The sequence below is a fragment of the Oxyura jamaicensis genome, chromosome 4 (assembly GCF_011077185.1).
Source record: "Oxyura jamaicensis isolate SHBP4307 breed ruddy duck chromosome 4, BPBGC_Ojam_1.0, whole genome shotgun sequence".
NCBI classification, from domain to species: Eukaryota; Metazoa; Chordata; class Aves; order Anseriformes; family Anatidae; genus Oxyura; species Oxyura jamaicensis.
Window position 1 is genome coordinate 50,719,506 of NC_048896.1, and position 23,805 is coordinate 50,743,310.

The 23,805-nt window shown below is 36.1% G+C and overlaps 1 protein-coding gene across 1 annotated transcript; it reads left to right on the forward strand.

The window, feature by feature from the left end:
- The first annotated feature begins 3,444 nt into the window (after window positions 1-3,444).
- On the forward strand, window positions 3,445-23,439 carry MAP9 (microtubule associated protein 9). Its single transcript, XM_035325448.1, has 14 exons — window positions 3,445-3,605; window positions 3,694-3,860; window positions 5,159-5,258; window positions 6,504-6,941; window positions 9,121-9,323; window positions 9,709-9,820; window positions 11,952-12,205; window positions 12,957-13,012; window positions 13,540-13,705; window positions 14,873-14,962; window positions 15,635-15,796; window positions 16,246-16,391; window positions 17,129-17,261; window positions 22,312-23,439. Exons 2-14 carry the CDS (start codon window positions 3,783-3,785, stop codon window positions 22,432-22,434), a joined length of 2,061 nt encoding a protein of 686 aa, XP_035181339.1. The 5' UTR covers window positions 3,445-3,605; window positions 3,694-3,782; the 3' UTR covers window positions 22,435-23,439.
- The last annotated feature ends 366 nt before the right edge of the window (window positions 23,440-23,805 follow it).

The window sequence follows — 23,805 nt, forward strand, 5'->3', positions numbered from 1 at the left end:
TGTCTGTTTGAAAAGTTCACTGTCTGTTAGCATGACCAAGCCCAACAATAAGACAGCAAGACAGCTGTTTCTCATTTCTCTGTGTTCTGTTTGTGTTTCCTTAAAATCACATCAAGTATTATTAAAAAAAGAAAAAGAAAAAAAAAAAAAAAAAAGCTTAAAAAAAATTTAAAAAAAAAAGAAAAATTTTTGTTTTATTTTGTTTGGTTTTTCTTGATACCTACCTCCATCTGCTGCTTCTAAGTCTAATGCTCAGGACTAAATTAACCAGTCAAAAAAACTTGTTCCTCTACATACTGCTATATAAATTAATTTGTTCTGAATTTATTTGCTTTAACCACCTTTCTTTTGCCCCAGTTTTGCAGACATCTATGCTTACTCCTATATATATAAAATTTATCAAATTCAGGTTTGAAGGTAATATGTCTGAGACCAATAATCTACCAAGTGAAGCTGGCATACCTCTTTATCCTGACAGAATTTTCTTAAACTACTTGCAAATCAGGATCAAGATATAAAAGTGATAGCATGAAATTGTTGACAATGTGGATTTCCTACCTGATTTCCATAGCAGTGTATTTTACAGATATTACTATGTTCAATGCATTAAGAATGCCTTACAAACTTTAGCTGTTCTCTTCTGGAAACATAGTAGGAAACCATTGAATACAGTTCCAGTAAAATAATAAATGATGAAGAAAAGGTCAAGCTGAATATTAAGCTGATGTTTCAATCTGATAGTTCTTCTTTCTTGTGGTCCCAGATGTGGTGAAAACCATAGTATTTTGTAATCTATTGGAATACAATCCTTTTCATTTATGTTGTGGGGGACCAAGATGCTGTGCTAAGAAGTAAAGAATGACAGTTTCTTTTAAGAAAAAAAAATAATAATGATAAAAAGAATAAATGTATATTTTTACCATGAAATAAGGTTTTACCATAAAAATAAAGTCACTATTTATTTTCCATTACATAATTAAAGACTATATCATTGTAAAAATTCAAAAGGAAAGTTGGGGAAAGATACATTAGCAATGTCACTTTTGGTATTTTCTGACTTGTATCTCCTTAGCTCTTCAAACTGAGCATTAGTTGAAGCAGCTAAGAAAGAAAGAAAGAAAGAGAGAGAAAGAAAGATAGCTATGAAATATACCTGGGCCTGTCTTCCCAGAAGTGACTGAGAAGTACAAAAAGGTGTTTTTATAAGAACAGCCCAAGTCCTTCCACTCTGGCAGAAGTAGCTGTGGTATAATCCAGGGATACTTGTAAAGGACTGCCAATATGAGTTAATTAAGGTGAGTTGTCAAATACTTTCCAGTTAGATTGGTAATGTCATGTTTTGAATAGTTTCATGTTCTGAGAAAGAATGACATTTACTCAAAATAATACTGATAAAGAGAACAAAAGGCTGAAGTGCTGTTGCACATTCCTCTGCTCTGCTGACTGCTTTTGCAGTTACTCCAGAGCTGTTTTAAGCTGTTTTGGGCAACTTTGGGCCTCAGAGTGGCTAAGATAGCATGTGCTGCAGGTTGCAAATTTGACTATGAAATTATACAGCTTTTTCTGAGCTCAGACTGTGCGGAATGTTTTCCCACCCCAGTGAATCTGCTCTCATCTTCTGAGGTAGCAAAGGTCAAACCCAGCTCTGCCATGTCAATGCAGGATGACTTGCAGATCTCCAGCAGACCTAGCCTAAAGGCATAAGATAAGGTTGGTTATAGTTCTGTTTTTACTTTCAGAGAACCAGAAAAGGGATGGTACATTTTGGCCAGACAGACACAGCTCTTCAGAATATGGCACACTGTAATAGATGTGCATATGAGCTAACCATCTGAAAAACTCATCATACCCAAATGTTTTCTGTACATAAAGTTCTTTTTTTTTTTTTTTTTTTTTTTTTTCAGATTAGAATTACATGGCATTGTGATGCTTGCCACTGTAACATTTTTTGATTGTTTGTCCTAAAATGGTTATTTTTCAACCTTCTGGAGAAAGCAGAGACTAACATACATTTGGGCAACAAAACTAAATGCTACTTCTACATTTATTTTAGTGAAATTAATATAATTGCTGGGATTATTTAGAGTGTTTTTTTCCCAGGGCTTCATGTACATGTGTGAGAGAAAGAGCAACTTAACCTTCAAGTGTACATTTCTTTGTCAAATTCATGTGATTTAATCATTATTAATTAAAAAAAAAAAAAGACATTAGTGATAATTTTCAGACAATAAAGTCTTATGATTTTTGTTTTCAATAAGCCTTCAGTGGGTGTCAATGGGCTTTTTGCCCAAGGTAAGACTGTAAGATGCAGACCTGATGTTCATCTGTTCTGACAAAAACACCTTCATGCATTTTGAGTTCTTCATTGCTGACAGTATTGATCTTTGTTTTCACATCCTACCAACTCCATGCATTTAATATTTAATAATACAGTTGATATTAGGCTCCATTGTCTCACTTATATAAAAAACATAATTAAACCAAATCTTCCTTCTATATAGAGTGTGCAAGGCTGGAAAAATGATCTAAATAAATGCAATGTCTTTCTAAAAATCCCACACACATCAACAGTAAGGTAAAAGAAACTAGAATAGAGTGGGCATGTCAAAAATAACCCTTTTTTTTTAATCTTAAAATATTTTGCTGCCACCTTCTGGACTCTTAATAAAATCACCATCTCAGATGTTTGTAATACGTAATTTAGCCTTCAACAGCAATTGCTAACATTATTACAAAGAATATATACATTTCTTCTTTATTCCTTTCACATTCTAAACATGTCCAAGTTCAACTTCCATGGAGAGATGGCACAGCACAGACTCAAATTTAAGAAGAAAAAAATATTGTGCATTCGGCATAACTCTCAACAAAATACATGCATAGTCAGCAGATCAAGCATTAGCTGGTCATAAAGAAATAAAAATAAACTGCTGCTCACAGATGGTACACAAATGTCAAATAATGATTCACAATTATTTGCTAGTTTAAAGCTAAGGTTGCTCTTTAGAATGTGGGGCCTCTTTCCCCCCAATGTGTTGTGGCCTTTGCATATTTGCACTGCTTTTAAAATGTAATTCTCAAAAACAAATAAGAGGTAAAAGAAGTCCTAAGGCTTTGCCCTACATATTCTCTCATGGTTTCTGTCAGAGATTTTTTTTTTCTGCACAACATAGGAAAGTGCAGTGCATTTAGGGGAAGATTAATATATGCAAATATAATACAAGTGCAGAGAGCATGTCAAAAATCCTTTATTATTGCTAAGACAACTGAAACACTGGAAAGACAAAAACTCCTCTTATTTTAGAAAGACAGAGAACACAACCATTTAAACTGAAGGAAGAATATTCCATATCCATGTGTGGTCCTGAAGCTGGCAATTTTCTTTCGATGCATGAGATCAATATTCACAGAGCATCCTGGCTTTTGATTGCCTGCATCCCTGAATTGCTCATACAGATTACGGATGATCTGTCGGATGGTCGGCTCAGCAGGATGTGTGCTGCTTGGCAAAGCACCTGGTCAGCTGCAGGTTGGTATTTGTTGGTGTATTGCACAAGCACCTTCTGGGAAATAAGAATCAGAGTATCGGGAGATGTGAGCACCAAGTAATTTACTTTGATGTCACTATTGTTCCTTCATCTCTAGGATTTCACTCAAACTAATGCATAGATGCCATGATTTTATTTTTTTCAGAAAGAGCTAAAGTGAGTTTGTTCTTTACAGAAAGAGCTGTCTACCTGAATCCATAGTGGAAAATTTTGGACAGCCACCTGCCTCTGAGAATGGGGTGGATGAAAACATGTCCTTCCAGTCTTACTGCGGTGGCACGAACTGAGTGGAGTGTGTGTATCCACCTCATGGTAACAGGTATGTGGGTTACACGTAGGATATGGGCACAGGTTCTCAAACCCTAATATATTCTGCAAAGCACGGATGAAGTCGGTTTTCAGCACAAATTTTGATGCATAGATGTATCCACCGCTGTGCCCTATCTCCAGCCCAAGTAGTTACGGAAAACTGATGTTTAAACACCGGGGTACTGACGTGTCTGACCTTGTATAAGTATACATACACACTGAGGGAAAGGCAGCACAGAACTGGGAAATGTTTCTCGTTTTTTAACTGCAGGGACACCATGCAGGGGTGGCCAGCACTAGAGAAACTCCTTCAGGAAAAGCATTAAGGATCTTTTTACAGTATTATATTCCTGTGGTACAGAAGTGAGAGTACGACAGGGAAAATAAAAGTCCCAACCAGAAGGGCACCAGCAAATAAAGGCAGGGCCTCGGGCAAGAAGGAGGGCGCTCGGCGGTGTAAACAACCTCCGGGGCCTGCCGCCCTCCCCAGCCGGAGCCCGCGGCCTACAGCGGGGCGGCGGCCCCGCGGGCAAACCCGCGCCTCCCGCCCACCCTTTGTCCGCTCGTGGTTGCGCGGCGGCGTCGCCAAGCGACGGGCAATGCGGGCGGCGGGGCCGGCCGTGCGGGAGCAGCCGGCCATGCAGGGCGGCCGAAGGCAGCCGGCGGCCCGGGGCCGCAGCCAAGCGGGACCCCGCACGACGCAGGGGCGGCAGGCGGCCGCCATGCCGGGGCAAGGCGGCGGTAGGCGGGCGGGGGCGCGGCGAGGCGCGGCGCAGGTGAGCGGCAGGCCCCGGGAAGCAGCAGGGGGCAGGTCGGGTGTGCCGAGGCGGGCGGCTAGTTGGGCATCGGGGGGTATGCGAAAGCTTGGGATCGGCTCCTTCTTCGGCTGCCGCCTGCTCTGATCCCCCCCCAAGCCACAGTTAGGGGTTGAGGCAAGTCGGGGAGTCTCTCCGCACCTCCGTTCCCCTGCTGCGGAGGGGTGGCCATAGTACTGCCCCATCTCGCCGAGGGGTTTTGCAGGTGAAATTCACGAGTGAAAATAGGACGTGCAGTTCGTGTACAAAGGCTGCCCTCAGCTGGCCACATTGCTCGATACGCGGAAGTATTTTTAACACTTAAAAATGGGGAGAATGAGGATGGAGCGAAAACACTGTGTTTATTTACCCTTTTTAGGAATTTAAAGTTAAATGGGGTAATCTCTGTTGCACAGCTTTTGCTATGCATGTGGTGGAGGAGGGGATTATTGCTGAATTTGAAGGAGTGAAACTTTTCTATGAAAGTTATTTGCAATACCATTTCAGGGTGAGCTACAAGAAGCAATTTCTGCTAATGCAGCGACGGAGCAAACAGCTGTTTACTACTCAGATGACTTTGAGAGTGAAGAAGTTGCCTCGTTAAACAGTAAAACAGAGTTAAAAATTTTTGTCTGCTTTTTTTTCGTTCTTAACTCATTAGTAGATCACAAGGAATCTTTATGAGTCAATACACATGAATGTTCCAAGATTCATATTCTACCAACTTCTAAATCACTTAGTCCTCCCCTACAAAATTAGGAGCTGTGTTCCCAGCAAAATTAGGGGTGTTGTCAACATGCTAGACTAGACACAGTATGTGCTGTTTCTTACAGCTAAGCCAAGTTTTTAAAACTTCACCTGGATGAGACAGTGCACAGTACCGTGAATAGAAACTGACGTGGTCAGAGAGAAAGCCATAATGCTGCTTTATTGTTTTACCAGACAGGACAATCAGGGATGCAAGATGTGCTGCAGAGCATGCTTGCCTGCCAGTGTAGGCAAGCCAGCAACAGGTTTGGTCTGGTATTTTTTTCCAGGGCCAGGATGCATTTAATTAGTAATTAGTAACGTCTATATTTAGGCTAATTAGGTTGACCTAATGACTGATACCGTGAATTCCTGATATGGTGCTGCATATTAAGAGAAATATGAATCTTAAATATTGTAATGTGTTTCTAAAAGGACTACCTATGTGTTTTCACTCACATTTGAAATATCTTTTAAAAGTTGGTGGGATGCTTTGATTTCCCAAGGAGACAAGCTTTATAAAGAAGCTCCTCGTGGGTTAAATATTGTACCCAACTATCATGGCATTTTTTGTCATCTATCTTGGGTATTTGAATCTGAAATAAATTAGTAATAACAGTCTACAGAAAGATAAACATATTTTAAAAAAAACGTGAACCTTAACTTTGGAGCAGAAAGTATATTCATTTGAGTATCTTCTAGTTGATTTCAGGTGGGACTGAAATACAGAGAAAAGAAGTGGATGATGGGGTCTAGTAACTGAATGTGTATAGCTTTATTGTGTTGACTTGATTCTGCTTCTTACTGCATTGGAGATGCCGTTTTTTGGAAGGGATTAAAATTGCGTGACAGATGAGAACCATTGAAGATCTGAAGTATTTTCTTCAGATTGGGCCCATAGAAACAGATGACAGGAAAGGATATAGAAAAAGGATCCAGTTTGGTGGTTTGGGGAGATCAGAGGTGCAGAAAGAGAACTGCTAAGAGATTTAAGTCGGAAAAGAGTTATACGTAAAACACATTTAAATCATAAAAGATATAATTTCTGTGTCTTATATTTTTCTGTCTCAAAAGCCACTAATAAACTGAAATACACTATTTTCAGGTATCGTGGAGGAACGTCGTAAAAGCAATTCAGATGCTGACAGCAGTAAGAAATCTGTTGGTTTTGAGAGTCCTCTCTCAGATGATGGTGCATCACAAAAAGCAGCTGACTTGGAAAATGAAGGTGCTGATGACTTGACTTTATCCTTTCATGAAAGAAAGCTTCAGGAAAAAACACTTTCAGAAAGTGAAAACATACAAGATGACAGAATAAATGAAGTGCGCTGTTTGGAAAGTAAAAATGAAGACAATGAGAGAAAAAATAATGAGGAGCATTCAGCTGCTGAGTTACAATGTCATATGAGTGAGATTGACCACTGCAATGATTTGCCTATGGCTGAACTAAAGAAAGAAAGAAAGGCCGTTACGCTGGATCAAAAGGAAAAGAAACCAATACCAAAGCCAAGGGTGCACAAAACAAGAAATAGATCAGCATCAGGTGAAAAGAAAGCACTTGAATATTGTTGCTGTTGCTTGCTTAGCCATATTATATTATTTTAAATGTGTTGTTATTAGAGTTATTTTCTCTGTTAAGGATATTTTCAGTTGTTTTGACTTTTGGTATATTTATTTAATGTTCTTCTAATAATATATGTTTTGATAACCTGCTTGAATGGGAATCTGAACTATTCTGGGTCACGGATCAGGAGGTTCCTATCTATCTTTTCCTTTCAGGAGATGGAATCCAACTGTTTGGATGCTTAAAGTTTACTTTTCCATCAGTACATCTGCATGGAAGGTGTGGGAGGGCTAAAGCTTTGCCTCCTCAGGGTGTGCATAACACAAGAGAGCCATGTTTACACAATGTCCATGGCATCCACCCAACCATTAATGGAAAGGTCATTAAACAGGCCTTCCCTCTCCACGGTCAATGAAGTTCGAACACAGCATTTGCAAATACAATGTTGGTGCCATGATGCTGAGACTTCATGCTGCTGTTGTGTAATAGAATGTCAAAATATGAGCCATAAGCAAAATGTTACGGATGGTAGACTTCTTATCACCACAAAGCTAAGACTTAAAATGATCTTTTACTTTGTAGATACTGAGCCACTTTGGATGCATATTCAAAAAAAAAAAAGTTTAGTGACATAAAGAGGACTTCAGTGTTTCATTATAAGAGCTTATTTATTTTATAACATGCAAAGCTAAACTTAGAATTCTGCTAGTTGGTTGTATGTACTTCTAAATTTTTTTTAAGTTGAAAGACTTCATGTTTTTTATCTACTTGCCAGTATGGGAAGAATTTTTCCTATGCTCTGTTTCCATTATAAGTTTTTTGGTTTTATTTCAAGAGGAATTTATGGCCGGTCATTACCTGTGATGGAAGATAGCTTTGAAATTGGTAAAGCATAATTAGCGGTATTTGCTACTTCTTTTCTTTCCACACGATGGCACCAAAGTGCCAGATACTTGAATGTGCAGCTAGGCACTCTAGACGTCTTTCTTTCATTGCCAGAATGCCCGTGTAGTTTTTACACGGGCAGAAAAAACGTTGGAGAAAAAACATTTTCCCCATGTAAATGCTAGTATTTTGTCTTCAATAGTCAACTGTTGTGAACTTACTCATATTACATAAATAAATCCCTAGCCAACAGAGGAGTCCACCAACCAAAGACATCCCAGCTTTGCTTGTTTGAAGTTAGTGTGCACTGACAGTTTTTCCATGCCATAAGTCACTTGTAAGAATATTGTTGTGACCTCTCAGCTCTCTGCACTTCACAGTAGCTGTATAATTAGGCCTTACACTGCTGAATGTGCTGAATGATCATGGTGATTCTCTCGTTTCCTGTGATAAATATATATGAACAAGGACTTAATAGCTAATACTTCCGTGTCAGTCTGCAAAATTACATATGTGTTTCCATGTGTCTCTACATACATCAGGCAAAAGGCAGGTAGAAAGCTGTTGTTCTTGTCAGTGGCAGGGTAGGGGGGAGAAAATGTGAAGAAGATTGGAGGAAGTTTAGGAGCCAAATGATAGAAATCTCTGAGAAACCATTGCTTAGTAGATCTGCTGCTCAGTGACTGACTCAGGGAAGGAACGGAGACATCACTGAAGAAGGTTGGTGTATACTTTGGGCCCTCCTCTGACCACATTTCTCATGATGTCTTCTTCTGCCTGGGTTTCTCTGCTTTGCACCGTATGGAGAGAAACAGTCTTCCCTTTGTATCTTCTCTAGTAGATAAAGAGAGCAGAATAACAAAAAGGTTTTCTTACAACAGTGCTGTTAGATATATGCTCTCTTTTATGTTTATGAAAACTTTTCAATTGTCTCTGACTGCAGATAAGTTCTTACATATAAGTTCTTACATAGTTTCAATATATACATAGAATGATAAATGGAAAAAATAAGTTTATAGATTGTCTGTCTACAAAATTATGTTAAAAGCTTTATAACTTCCATTAAACTTTCTGAAATGTCAGTAATTCCTTATATAGCTGCTTGTATTTAGCCCCATGTTAAGACAGATGTACTACATAAATAGCTTGTTTAACTGAAAGTAGTTGAATCTAACTTGACAAAATAGTGTTCCAGACTAAAATGTCTTTAATTAGACATAACCTAAACTATAATACTCATTTTCATCTGAGAATATCAGCATTCCTTCATTAGGTGGCTCTTATAAAGCATCACCTCAACCAAGAAGTATCTGGAGAAAAAGTGGCCCCATGAAAGACAATGAGTTTAGTAGGTCAGAAGAAAAAATAACTCACAGAAGTGGATTGTCTTCATTTTCGGCACCATCATCCTTAACTTCTCTGAATACCAGAGACTCGTCTGAGAAAAAAGCGCTTGCTGAAAGCCCTGGGCCGGAAGTAAGACTGAGAATGAAGTGTATATGTGTTTATTTTTTACCATTTACATTGGAAACTTTAAAAAGTAACTTATTAGCTGTCAAAATTTTCTGTAAGAAATACAGGAGTGGGGAAAAATACCATTTCCAATAGCATTCTAGAAACGCTATTGAGGGGCATATAAGAGAATATCATTCATTTTCTTTCTAACTAGAAACAGGATTTTGTTATGTTTTGCAGCTGTTCAGAAATGGGTTGATGGGTTTTATTTCTCTGAATGTAAGACAGTAATTATACTTGGAGAGTTCTGAAGAAACATTTTATCAGTGTATTGTAAACTCTAGTTAAATAGTTCTAATTTGTTATGAATTGCTCACTTGTTTTTTTTGCCACTTTCTAATCTAAGGGTCCATGGCTAGAAAGTACTTCACTACCATTTTCCATTAATTTTACTTCCCACAATAAGAGATCTGGAGACTCCAGTTTAGTGATGTGTGGAGAAACACCACTTTCAGAAGGTAGAACTTAGATACGTACAGCCAGATAAATGTCATAATTTACACCTTGGTAACATCTAAGGTTCCAGTTCAAGTCTTCTTAAAATCAATGGTTTTCTTAATTTCCTCCTTTAGATTCTCTTAATATCTTTCTCTTGCCCTCATGACTCCTTGTATTCTGCTTCTAAGAAAGGCCCAGCCTCATTCTTGCCCTTATGTCTAAGCGCAGTATCAACCCAAGTAGTTAGAAATTGGGTCCTAGAAATGCCCTAGGATTGGAGAGGAACAGATCGAAGTCTGAGAAGTGAATTTACACTTCTGACTTGAGTCAAGTGTCGGCATCATTGCCTAAGCATCGTTGAGACTTAAAACAAGTCATTTTAATTTCATTTCCTCTTTGCCATCAACATGACTAGGATAAGCTTTTCTCTTCAGGCTGGTATTGTTTTTCAATTTGAGGGGGTATTTCTTAGTCTCCTTTGTCAGACAAAAATTCTGTGTTACAAAAAATAAATGGACCCAAGCTGAAAAGCACTGGAATGGGCTGTTAAGCACCTTTCATATTGGTTAGGGTTATCATGCTTGGGAGTACTTTGTGTGTTAGACTCCAATGGGTAAGTAACATAGCCTGTTGGATGCAGTGAGGAAAATGCTGTTGGCATGGCCTATGTAATGTCTCTGCACTGGGCTGCAGCCTAATGAGATCAAAGTTAGGACTTGTCTTGAAGAACTGAGTATAGGAAGGTGAACAGAAGTTGAAAAATCAGGCACAGCATACTGGGTAGTGAATAGCAAATATACTTAAATCTGTGTTTAATTTTAGTTCCTTTTTTGTTTTGCTGGTACATTAAGCATTGTTAATAGAACAATATTTAAGGAGAAATTTGTATGGGGACAAGGATATGAGCATCATTGTACTGAAATGTATAGATTCTCCATGAGGAGGGACAGCATAAATGGAGAAGAATGATAAGGTGCTGGTGTCAAGTGGTGGAAAAGGGACTGGAAAATAAGTGTTTCAATTGATGCTGAAGTGTGCAAGTGTAAAGATTCCAAGCAGACTAATAAAATTTGTATAGCTAGAACTATTAAGGAGGAAACTACAACAATGCTTATGGGTTTTACATGACATTTTTTCATGGTTAATATTCTGTATCTGTTTTGCAAACAGAGCTAAACTGACTTATACATGAAATTCAGTGAAGCTCATGCTACAAAATAGTCAGAAGTCTAAAGTAAATCAGCTGTGTACAGTGTCCTGCACACCAACTGCTGCAACTTAACTACAATTGTATAGTTTCTGATGTCTACAGCTTGTATATAGTTTTATACTAGCTTAGTAATAAGCTTAAAGTGAAAAATGAAAGGTTAGATATCAACAGAAGATAGAAAATGGTTCATAGAAATTCTGAATTTTCTTTGTCACCTGGAACCTACCTTCATCACCGTGATTAAATTTCTTAGATTGTCAGCATCAGTACTCCTTTCTTCAGTTAACTTGGAGTTACTCTCATCCAAAACTTACTTCTTTTCATCAGAAGACTGTAACTTGGAATTTATCATAGATATTCTTGGTTTGTATCTTAAATATTTGACAAATTTAGATCTCTATTAATGTCTGTTCAGATCTGATAAAAACGTTTTTAAGTATTGTTGGAAAAAGTGCTTCCAAACTGGCAATTTCACCACTTAGGCCTGCATTTAAATTGACGTGACATTTTGCTTAAATCCTCACCACTGAGGTGAGAAATAATCTTTCCATTATTTCCTCGTGCATCTCACACTCCCATAGAACAACACATGGATTTTTTTTTTTTCTTTACACAGATTGTCATACAGACTTTAGTAGTAGAGTAGACTTCACTAGATGTGAAGAGTTCCTGCTGTGATCGGAGTGGCTCTTGCTTTTGGTTTCTGCTCAATAGCCAAGTTCAGGTAGAGAGGCAGCTGGGAAGTTTTGCTGTTATCATGCTCTTACACTTGTTAAAACTTTGGTTGTATATAGTAAACACATTATCCTATGTGAAATCCAGTAATATGTTTCATAAACAAATGTTTTTAGTACAGAAATAACAATAATGAGAAACCATGAAATTCTTGTTTACATATTGTCTAAGTGAATGTGTTCTCTTAATCTTTTTACTCCTGTTAGATGAGAGGAAGGATACCAGCCCCAGTGACTTGAAACTGGAGGATAATATTAGCGAAACCCTTTCTGTGATAGAAGCAATGACCACGACAGCACATGAGAAAACAAAGAAATTAGAGAAGTCAACAGATGACAGTTCAGATAAAAAGGAGAACGTTGTGCAAGGGCAAACAGTAACCGATACAGTACAGGAAGTGTCAGTAGATGGTCAGTCTGACCATGTGGAGTTGAAGAATACTTCAGAGGACTTTGTCAAGGTATTTTTATATGTGTTTTTACTGTTGTTCAGAACAATGAAAAGTGCAATGAAAAGTTTTGTAAAGAAATTTGCAGTTGGTACCTTAAATGTGTAAAACTCTGCTTGTAAAAGTTTTAGACCCAAGGATCTTACAACTTATAGTTAGTTTTAAGGAAGATATAGGGAATACCTTTCACATAAATAGTTTAAAACAGACAAAGGTAATAAATTGTGTGTTTTCAAATCTTAATTAAATATCCTTATGGAAGTTGAAATGCCAAATCTCTATTTTGAGGATTGAAAAGTTAAAATGAGCGGTGTATGTTGGCAGAGGATGGAATCCATGGTGTGATTTGATTAACAAATAAGACGCAACGTACTTTATGCCTTATCATGAGAAAGAAAATATGTAGGTATATGTAACTGTTAAAGCTAAATATTAAAAACAGTTTAAAGAATGTTGATATAACAAGGGAGCCCACTTTCCCTTTAGGTTCTTTTTATTCCTTTGTATCTCTAAACTGTAGACTGTATTTCAACATAATACAAAGAAACATTTCTAGATGCCATTCCAAAAGGTGGTGTGTTTTTTTTGTTTTTGTTTTTTTTTTTAACTTTCTTACAGTATTGTACTGTACCCTTTCTGTATTTGAGTGGCTTTCATGAGTATATATGTTTAACATCCTTGTTAAATTTTAAAATATGTGTCATCCTGATTTAGTTCTGTTATCTGAGAGACTGCAACTTTTCTTTTCTCTTGCGTTTCTTAGAAACAAAGTGAAACAACAGCAACAGTTCTACAAAATTCAAAACCTTCATCTTGCAGGTGAGAGAACAATGCTGTCTATCATAGTCTACAGAGCATAAGATGTACGTAGGTGCCCTGACAATGCCACTTTGCTCTCATTTTCTGTCAGCATTTTCTTCACTGCTGACAACTTCTGGCCATCTGTGGAGGATACTTTAGGAGATGAGATGTTATTATAATCCTTGCTCAGTATCTCTTCTGTCAGATTAGACTCCGAGTGTTTTGTCAATTTCTATAATGAGTGTGCACTCATGTGTCTACCAGTGAATCCAATTTATGTTATTTTAACAGGTTTTAAACTTCTTTATAGATGAAACTATAAGGAACTTGTAAATGTTCTTGGGCTGAATCTGTTGAATAATGGCTTGTTTTCTCAGTAATAAACCTGCCCAAAGAAAACGTGCTTTTTCCCCCTTTCCTATCCACACAAGTGCATGTACAAACCGAATCACAGTAAGTTCTGGTATCAAGTGAAATGAAAGGAACACTGCTTGCTAGCAGCTACAGTAAATGAACGGATGATTAATATGTTTGTTTCTTTACAGGTCTTTGTCTTCTGCACACTTAAAGAAAAAAGCAAAAGCTGTTCCATCAGCTACAGCTGTTTCACCTCAATACTTGGGAACATTGAAGGTGTTGGAGAGTAAACACTTGGAGAAGAACAGTAGAGATTTAGACAAAGCAGATAGTTTACGAGCAGCTGTTTTCCAGGTAGATCTTAAACAACAAAATAAAACAAAATCTCCTATGCATATAAAGGTCTTGTAGGAGCCAATAATACTTATTTTCATGAAATCAATATAGTTATGTATATTATTGTCATACGTTTACAGATTCAATAATCAATTCTAGTGGCCATGCCTTTTCATCAAATTACAGACTTAAAAGCTAGATGAGAGGGACATACTTCGTTTTGTAATTTATTTTTGTGTCAGGCTATTCTCAGACATATATTTTCCTTTATTTTTAATTTTTCCTTAACAAAAAGCACAGAAGTGCTTAGTTTAAAATTTCTTTTTCTGTTATGTTCTATTCAGTTGGCATTTAAGAAAAGTAAAAATAAGTCTAGTATTCTCTCTGGAAGGATAACCTGTGTGCATTCCATATAGAATTTCATCACAATTTGGATGTGGGTTCCAACAGATTTTTGTTACTAATCCCTGTGAGGAAAAATACACATCCCTTTTGTTAACAGATGTTGTTCATATTGGTATATGTTTGTAATGCTATTTATGGTTCTAACCCAAAATTTAGAGCCTGAAATCCATACCTATAGTCCGCATAGTTTTAAAGGTAGAATAGGTTACATTTAAGAGACTCGTATTTTTAAGCAGCATACCAAATATATAATTAAACCTTGAAAATTTAAGCCTGATTCTGCAAATGACTCATAACAGATAACAGTGCCTGGAGTCTCACTCTTCCTAGTTGGACTTTGTTCTCTTTAGTTACAAATATTTGCAAGAGAGACAATAAATCTAAACAATATTCCTCTATCCGAAGTAATAAGAATATTCCATATTTCTTTTTCTTCTTTTTTTAATGCTTACATCTTGTTGATGTTTTTAAGAGATTTTATTAAAGATCTTCAAGGTTTTTCACATTTGTAGCTATTATAGAACCTTAGACTTTTCTTAACATAAAAAAATCACACTAAAAAAAATCTGTTGTGAAGGTCCTTATAATAGTTTAATTTGAACCGCATCTTACTTTTCCACATGGGATAATTATTAAAGTAGCACATGGAAGAACTGAGAGTGATTCTGGTTTTTATTATATTGGTGCTGCTCTAATAATATTCGTCTGTTTTAACTGAACATATTTAGTTACAGCTTAAAAACACTTTAAAAGTGTAAAAGTCTTCTAATATTCTTACAGAATTGGCTGGAAAAAAAAAGAGCTTTACTACTGGAATTAAAGAGAAATGAAAAGAAAAAAGCTGAAAATCTGAGGATCAATACTGAAAAGGTTTGTTTACACTCTTGTTTAAGGAGAATTTGACAAACTATCATTCTCTGAAGTATATTTACCTGTGCTTTGTATCTAATTACATCACTCTGCTACTGTAAGGCCTCTGGTTTTCTCTAATTGGAAACATTAAGTGACATGTCCTGATTGTTATGGTTGTGCTAAAGGGTGTGTGGCTAATGCTTCCCTACACATTTGCACCAGGGATGTTAAAAGTGTTCTTCTTAAATTAGTTAGATTAATTTTCAGGTTTGTTTACAATGACCTTGGAATACTCAACCTTTCACGTTAAGTTTTAACACATCTTCTGGTGGAAAATTAGTTTGCTCCCTATCTCAAGAGATTCTTACCTACATTTTACATATGCAGTTGTTGATTGGGTTTTTAAATATTTAATGTGTTTCCCTTTTAAGTATTTAATATGTATTTGATGTTCTTCTACACATTTTGCAAAAGTCATTTGTACAATTTGAGTTAAGTTAAAAATGAGCATAGAAAAGTCTATATAGTTCAAATTTGAGTATTACTTGGAATGTTTTGTACATATCCATTTCTTTATTGCTGAATCTAATCCTACATTTGAGAATGCGTTTAAAGTATACTTTTTCAATTATAGATATATATATTTTATATTTAAGCGTATTTAAATGTAGAATGTTATTTTCCATCTAGAAAGAAGCTGATAAAAGAAAGGAAGCAATTGCATCTTTTGAAGCCTGGAAAGCAATGAAAGCAAAAGAAGCAAAGAAGTTAAGTGAAAAAAAGAAGCTCGAGGAATTTAAGAAAAAGAAAGCAGAAGAACAGAATGCGGAGAAAACAGAAGCAGCACAGAAGGTAATGTGAAATATGTACATAAAAGTGGTTCAGATGTAATTCAGGAAATTGCTGAGAATAATTTTGGTTAATCCAGCAAGAGACAGAATGAACTGGATTCTAAAATCTGACTGCAGTTAATCTTTGAAGAAAACATGGTGAGATTCCGTTCTGTTGGAAATATTTAATGTTTCCATTTGTACATAGACAAGCATTTCTCTGTATTTGTATTCTATTAGCTGAATAGAAAATAAACTCCATGTAAATGCATTGGCAAAGAAATATTATGTAGTGGGGAAAATAACATGGTTTTTAGATATAATGATATCCCTTTCTGAGCAATGCAACAAACAAATATTCCAAAATTTGAACATGAAGAAATACCAAAAATATTAATCCAGTGTAAGTGAGGAGAGCACTGACAAAAAGATGAGGGGGGATATTTCTAATGAATCTGAGATTTTCTTTAGGCATTTGAAAAATGGAAAGAAAGAAAAACAGAATATTTAAGAGAGCAAAGCAGAAAGGAAAAACAGTCTGAAAGAATCAGGAAGAAGAAAGAAGAGGAATTGGCTGAAGAAAAGAAGAAAGACAACGTATCAGCAGTTGAAAAATGGTACTGCATTAGAGTTTTGGCATATCAGTTTCCAGAACCTTTGCTTATAAATGCAGTAGGACTTCTGTGAGTGCTTGATGTGCTTGTGATTGGGAAACAATGGCTTGCTTGGGATCAGGCTTTTCAGTCTCAGTGAGCAAGCGCAATTCCAGTGACAACACATTCAACAGCTTCTTTTGTTTTAGTAACTTAAATAATTTCTTCCCCAAAAGACTCGGCCCAGGCAGAGGTACTACAACTGAGAAGTAAGATTCACCGAGTAGTATAATGTCGTGTGACTAGTCTCATTCTTCATTAGTAAGCAATAGGAAGGAAGGTAAATTCTTCTTAAAGTTTTTGGAATACATTGTATGAATGTAGGTGTATTCATAAGCTAATGAGATGTGTCTGCTGAAGGAATTCTTTCTTAGTTTTACAAGCCAAGAGTTTTCAGAGACTGAGTGCAAATTATTGTATTACCTGCAGAACTTTTAAATCTAATTTTTATATATACCAGGTAAGGGGAAACGTAGTACAGAGAAAATGATGCCATAGTAGGTAGAATAATAGTTTCATTTATACCTTGGTGTTAAATGACATGAAGACGGACATCAAAGATTTATAAATATATATGTATATTCTTGTTCTGTTATTAAATGCATAAAATATCTCTTTGGACTCAGTTTAGTTAATCAGTCACAGATACAGCATTTAGACTGTTACACAGTGATCTCCTGTTCTTCTTTCTCACTGTACAGGAATGAAAAAAAGGAAGAATATATAAAACAAAAGAAGGCAGTAAAAATCCTAGAGAGAAGAAAGCAAGAAATACAACAGACAAAGAAGGATGAAAAAGATAAAAAGGCTATTGAAGAATATGAAAGATGGCTGGTAATTTATTTATTTATTTTTTGGCTATGTAAAAAAAAAATCAATGTAGTAATGAGTGTGAATACTTTTATATGGTAATGTAATATTCTTGCTGTTCCATGCTGTTACAAGAGAGGCCAGATGATGGCAGTATTACATAGGTAGTCCTCAGACACTCTTGAACAAAATGATAAGGTATGGTGTGCTTGATCTTTAGCTTACATGGAAAATATATTCTTCCTACCGCTATGACTTAGAGTTTTGAATTTCATAGTCTTTTCTTCCATTGCATGTCAGGAGAAGCTGTCTCTGAATTGCCAGCTCACCACAGCACAAAACCAGAAAGCCTAGCTAGCACTGCCAGCTGCAGCACTGTAGGCATTTTCCTTCAAGGAAACATTTGGAGCGGGGAATTCTTAAATTGATAAAATTAGTTACACTGAGGTTTGAGATTATTTGATTGACTAGAAAGGGCAAAATTCTAATGCTGCCAATTATATTTTCCCTACAATCGCATGTTTTATTCCTAGTTGTTAAGCAGTAAACTAATCTAGTAGTCTAGTCCCAACAATAAGGCAATATTTTTTTTCCTTGCAATAGAAAGGCAAACTAGAGGAGAGATTGCTAATATTCTTAGCATATACTTTCTTAAATATGTGTGACTTTCTAGTTAAAGAAAAATCTGCATTTTCCATCCTCAGCCTATGACACGGTCATTCATCATGTTGACTTCCAAAGTTTTCTTAGTTTGAGAGCATTTCTTCCATTGTCTCTCTTCCTTGTGATTTCTGGCATACATCCAGTACATAGGGGCTCTGTTGCCATTCATAAGAATAGGATCCCTGCAACTTAGCTGGCTTGAGATCCTTACGCATGCTCATTTAAACCATTGGTAGACTATAAAAAGTATTTTCCAGAGTTTCAAGTAGATTTTCTGCTTTTTTTCCTCTGGTGATAGATGAGATTGTTCTGTTTGCTTTGCAGCTCACACACCTTTATTTCAAATAGCGTATCAGCAATGACTCGTCCTCATGTTCTTTGGCTGGAATAATATTTCACTTTGTGTACAGTTCACTTTGTAGTAACAGAGAAAATATACACCTTCAATGAACTGCAGAGAGAAACACTTGTAAAGTTGTCAAATTATTATCAAGAGAATGCAGATGATATTTGCATACAGATAGATAAACTGTTGTCAGATCTAGGAGGGCAGGATTTTGGGAGTCTTACATGTATTTTTTAAAATAAGGGGATTCTTGTTTGAAGGGAAATAAAATAAGAGGAATATAGTGGGAAGTATTCTATTACCTCTTTTCATTAGCAGTTCGGCAGAAATAAATGTGTGAATTCATCCTCAGATTTCCTGAACCAAGTGTTGATCATAATGCATGGGTAAAGCAGAAGTTTTAAAACCTCCTTGTAAGTTCTATAAGAAACATTCTGCTGTTATGTTAATGGAAATACTGATATGTATATTTTTAGAGGACATTGTATTGATCTTTGATAACACAATTTAATAGAGAAGATTACTTTTTAAGACATGAAAATGAATGTCCTGAAAAAGGCTATTAACATATAAAATACTAACATAAAAAGGATAATCTTGAGCTGAGATATTTTAATATTGCTGAGAAAGGTTAAGCTTCTGATATTTTTTTAATTTTATTTCATTTCTTTCATAATATTTGCCTGTTGCTACTCATCAAGTACTCTTCAAGCCGATCTAGGTGTAATTCTTGATTAAATGATTGCTTTTACTTAGTACTTTTAACTTTTACTACCAGTGTCTGACATTTGTCAGTGATGTGCACCTACTCTGAAAAGTGGAACATAGAGGAGAATAACGTAGAAAGTTTATTTTGATGGATTAGTTTGGTTTACATGATTTTTGAGATGTTAATCTTTAACTGTTTTTCTTTAAGAAACTAGAAAAAAAGTGAGTATCCTAAATGTGTTATGTTCTCCATTGTGCTTGGTTAACCTAGTTGAATTGTTGAGAAGTAGTGCTGCTCTGTGCATTCTTTCAGATTTAGTTCTTGAAAATCTGTACAGTATGGTTATGATTCCTAGAATAAGTTTGAAATTTTACCTTTAGGTTGAGAATGCTCAACACCTATTTTTTTGCATTCTAACGCTGTTAAAAATATCAGGAAGTGATACTGTACTGGATGAGTCTCATGGAATTGTTGGTTTTCTTGGTTACAAACAGCTGATATGAGTTATTCATTTCATGTCCTTTAATAAGATCTATCTGAAAATACTTTCTATATTGGAATCTTAATCTCCTGGTATTGCAATATGTTTGAAATATGGCTGTTAATATTGTTCCTCTAAAATGTTGTAAGTCTTAGGTAGAATGTAAAATTCAGTTGTTATGTGATAGTCACGCTGTTAACAAATCTGATCTTCCCAGAATTTTGTAAGTGAAAAATGTATTCCTCTTACCAGTCTACTGGGTAGGAAATTTTAAACAGAGAAATCAAGCCAATCAAGTTGATCTGCTGTATGACAAACTGTAGTTCTAGTTTTCATCTGGCAATATTTCTTTCACTCTTCTCTCATTAGTGCAAATAACCTCTTATTTATTGTATTAGGGAAGATTTATATCACTTACTATGCCTTGTGAAGATGTGAACTGTGGCCAGGATGAGAACATAAAAAGCATGGTGTGTTGAAGGCAGGGAAGAAGTCAGCAAGGCTTCCTGTCAAATTTATCTTTAAAAAAAAACAGTTAACTTAACCCAAGACTCTCTGCTTAGCATCAGGATTCATTCATGAACATGGGATCTTCAAATCCAAGTATATAAAACAGAGACGTGATTCAAAAAATCCAAAGCAACTTTAAGTCCCTTCCTGGGTGAGTGTATGCTTTACCTTTGGTTTGGCATTTTCCTACGTTAATCGGTTGTGCAACATGTATTCAGTAAGGAATGCTTTATAAACATGAAATATGCATACTTTTAAGACACGATTTCTCACGCCAGTACTGCTACAATAAGTCTTATTTTTAATGAATTTCCAATTACTTGTTCTAATGTCTCTTTGAATGTCAAATACAGATCCATATTCTAAGACTGGTAGAATAAGATTAAATGTTTGTAAAAGTACATACGCAGGATATGTACAAATACACCAAACAGGAGCATGAATCATACATGTTCCATTATATAGAAGATTCTTCCAAAGCTCACAGGTACTGCTAGTACATGTATTTTCATCTTCTTTTTTTATTTTTTTTTTATTTATTTTTTAGAAATATCACTAATAATGCAGATTCCTTTCTGTTTAGGGCACTAACCAGCTTCCTTTAGGAATGACTGAAACATATCTTGAACATTTTCTAGACAGAAGAGTCATAATCTTATGGTGCTACTTAAGCCCAGTTTGTCTCAATTATCCCTTATAATCCAGGAAGATAGAGTTTGGACAGAGAGATAATATTTAGTAGACTGACAGTTCTGTATCACTTGTTTAAGTAACGGGCATTAGTTCTCCATGCAAACCTTGCCTTGCTTTTAATCAGCTTTACTAGTAACAACATGAAATCATTGTGTGTTGATTTAGCCAGACCAGATAGATATTCCTAACTGAATTGTGTCATTATGTTAACAAAGACATTCAGGTCTTTTTTGAAAAACATATTGATAGGGCTAATGTTTCAGAGTATGTTGTACTCTTACATGTTTGTACATGTCACAGTTTTAGCTAGCATTAGTAAGTTTGAATGGTGTATATGTATAAAACAAGAAATTCTTCTCAAGCTCCCTCTTTTACAATAACTCATCTACCACCATTTGCTAGTCTCTTCCTTTAGCTGCAGTAACCTCACTATTTCTCTTCTCAGTTATGAATAACAGGAAGACTCTGCCAGGATCATGGGATCTTGCAGTGTCCCTCAGAGGGATCGGATCATTTAGTTCACATGTGAAAATATTAAACTTCTATGGTGCTTCAGCTGGCTGATAGGTTGCAACAGAGGAAAGAACCAAGGTTGGATGGATTTGGCATATTGATTTTAAGCCTGCATATCCACAATGCATCTTTATTACCAATGGTGTGTATGCCATCTAGTGTTTCTAGGCGTGCACTGTTTGTGTGCTAGAAAGCCAGCAGCTCAAGGACCTTTTTATCCACCTGTCTAATGGGACACTCTAAGCGATGCTCTGATCCGTAATGTCAATCTTCATTCCACCAAGAGGGAAATATTTCTTAAGCCAGTAAGTGGTGTGCTCATGCATGCTCCACAAACCTACAAGTGTGATAAAAGGAAAATTTGCACCTGTAAAGAACTCTCCAGTATACTAAATAGCCAAGGTAGATGCACTCTTAGATTTTTTGTCTCCACAACAATGAAATGGCAGGCATCTTTACAAAGAAGAACACTTACTGTTCTGTTCTACATAAAATATAAGACATTAAAAATAATAGTAAATAATTGCTAATTAGTTTTTGAATAACAGCTCTCTTGAATATCATTAGTTAATCAGGCACAAAAATAACATTGCAAGTATTGCTTATCCTTCATCATCCTAACACACCACTGCTGTTTGAAACAATGGAAAATATCATCAGAACCTTACAGTGTTTATAAAATAGATGGAGGTTTGTTTATAATTGTTTACTTCCCAGATTATCTCATGGCAAATGTGATTTAATAAGTACTGAAAGTTACACAGATGCATCAAAATTAATGTAACTAGAGACATAGTTAGCACTGTGATTTAAGTATCCTTTTAAATGAAATATTAAGATGAGACTAATTACATGCAAGACAAATACAATTCCTAATCCACCACGCCTTCTGTGGCATTTTTTGTTTAGATAGTCCACAAAGCCAGCTCATCCTTGAGACTGTCACCTTAATTGTAAGTGACATCAAGTGTGCAGCCTCTGTGTTGCAATGTGCATGACTGAATCCCTAAACAGGTTGTGCTAAGCTCCAAAAGGCAAATCTCTATTGTGTGTTAACTTCTTGTTTTATCCAAGAAAGGTGTAGCAATAATTCTGACTTTTCCATTTGAAAAGTTCTTTTTTTGATGCAACTTTTTTTTTTTTTTTTTTTTTTTCCTAGAAAAGGACAGAGAGGAGAGAGCAGCTTGAGAGGAAGCAAAAGAAGCTTCAGGCTGCCTGTGGGGATGAAGTACGTTCTCCCTGGAGTCCACCTGGTAAAGTCATGTATTCAAGGAATTACTGAGCGGTCTATTGAGTCCCATGAGAAAAGATCATTTGCAAACCTCTGACAGTGAATAGTCATTTCAATAACAGCTGCTTTTCACTGAATCTGTAATAGAAGTTGCGTCCTTTCTTTTTATTTAGTACAATCTCTGGAGATTGGTTTTCCAGTGCTTTATCAAATGCACTAATTTTTGCAATTCTGCATCTTAGTCTTGCTAAATACTACGTTACTTCATTCCTTTTTTGTGGAAGTCTCTATTCAGGATATGTAAGACTGGACCCTGGTATTTTTTTTTTTCCACACAGTAAGTAGCAGTTTGTTTAGCAGAATGGTTATATTTAAGTTATTAGGCCTCATTACTATTCAACATGAGTAATGACAGTAATTAGTCAAAATGAGTGGTCAGTTGCAACTATGCACATTCAGAATCAGGAAAAAAAAAAGGAAGGAAAGACTTAAGTGTTTGCCTTCAGAAATGTTTTAGAGACAATCTATTTATAAATCTATTTATATTGATGAACAGGTGATAAAGAATTCAATAAAAGGGAAAGTACAAGCAAGGGAGCTTAACTGTATATGCAGGATGAAAGGACAGTATTGATGATGTATGTGTTTGAAATGCTTCTCTCACTTTATCTGCAAGACCATTCTCGCATGGGTAGTGGAGAGGCAAAAGCAGCTCTTTCTTATGTGGTAGGTAAGAGTGTATTTGTGAAGAAAGTACATCATAAAGAATGTTCCTGCCATGAAGAAGTTGGGACTGGGGAGTTAAGCGTGGAAGAACTGTGAAGGCAGGAGGAGGATGGGAAAGGAGACGTTAGCTGTCTTGTGGTAGAGCAAAGACATAAAGCTAAGCAGTATGGTGGGGAAATGTTGTTTTCATGCATTGAGATGAGCTGCAGAGAACACATTTAACCCTTTGATTATGTTACACTGTGAAATAAAAAAACAACTTTAATTTAAAAGTGCATCATGCAGAAACAGCCTTTCATGGGGGCAAATTCAGTTAGCTATGGGATCGTAGAAAAGCATTAAACTGGAACTGGTGAAAAGGAAAATAATCCAGGGCTGAGACTGTAGCTGTTAATTCTGTTTCAGGTATTCATATACATCCTATGTATTCCCTGTTTCCTACACGAAACAGCTATTTTAGAAGCATATTTTTTAGTTCACACAAAATCTTACATAAAAACTGCAAGGGCAGAACAGTGGTACTCTTCAGAGGCAATCTTAGGCACTGAAAATGACTTTTCTGGAACTTAATTAAAAGACTTCTGTTGTTGTTTTTCCATGATCAAATAAATCCCTCCCAAACACATTTTCATCATTGCTAATGAGCCAGTTGCTGTAGTAAGTTATTAAAACTACTTTTTTTTTTTTTTTTTTTTC

Excerpts from the sequence above, each read along its gene's own strand:
- MAP9 (XM_035325448.1), top strand. The coding sequence starts at position 3,783 with ATGGGGTGGATGAAAACATGTCCTTCCAGTCTTACTGCGGTGGCACGA. Across the intron at positions 5,259-6,503 it reads AGAAGTTGCCTCGTTAAACA|GTATCGTGGAGGAACGTCGT; the intron begins GTAAAACAGAGT and ends CACTATTTTCAG. Across the intron at positions 13,706-14,872 it reads TACGAGCAGCTGTTTTCCAG|AATTGGCTGGAAAAAAAAAG; the intron begins GTAGATCTTAAA and ends ATATTCTTACAG.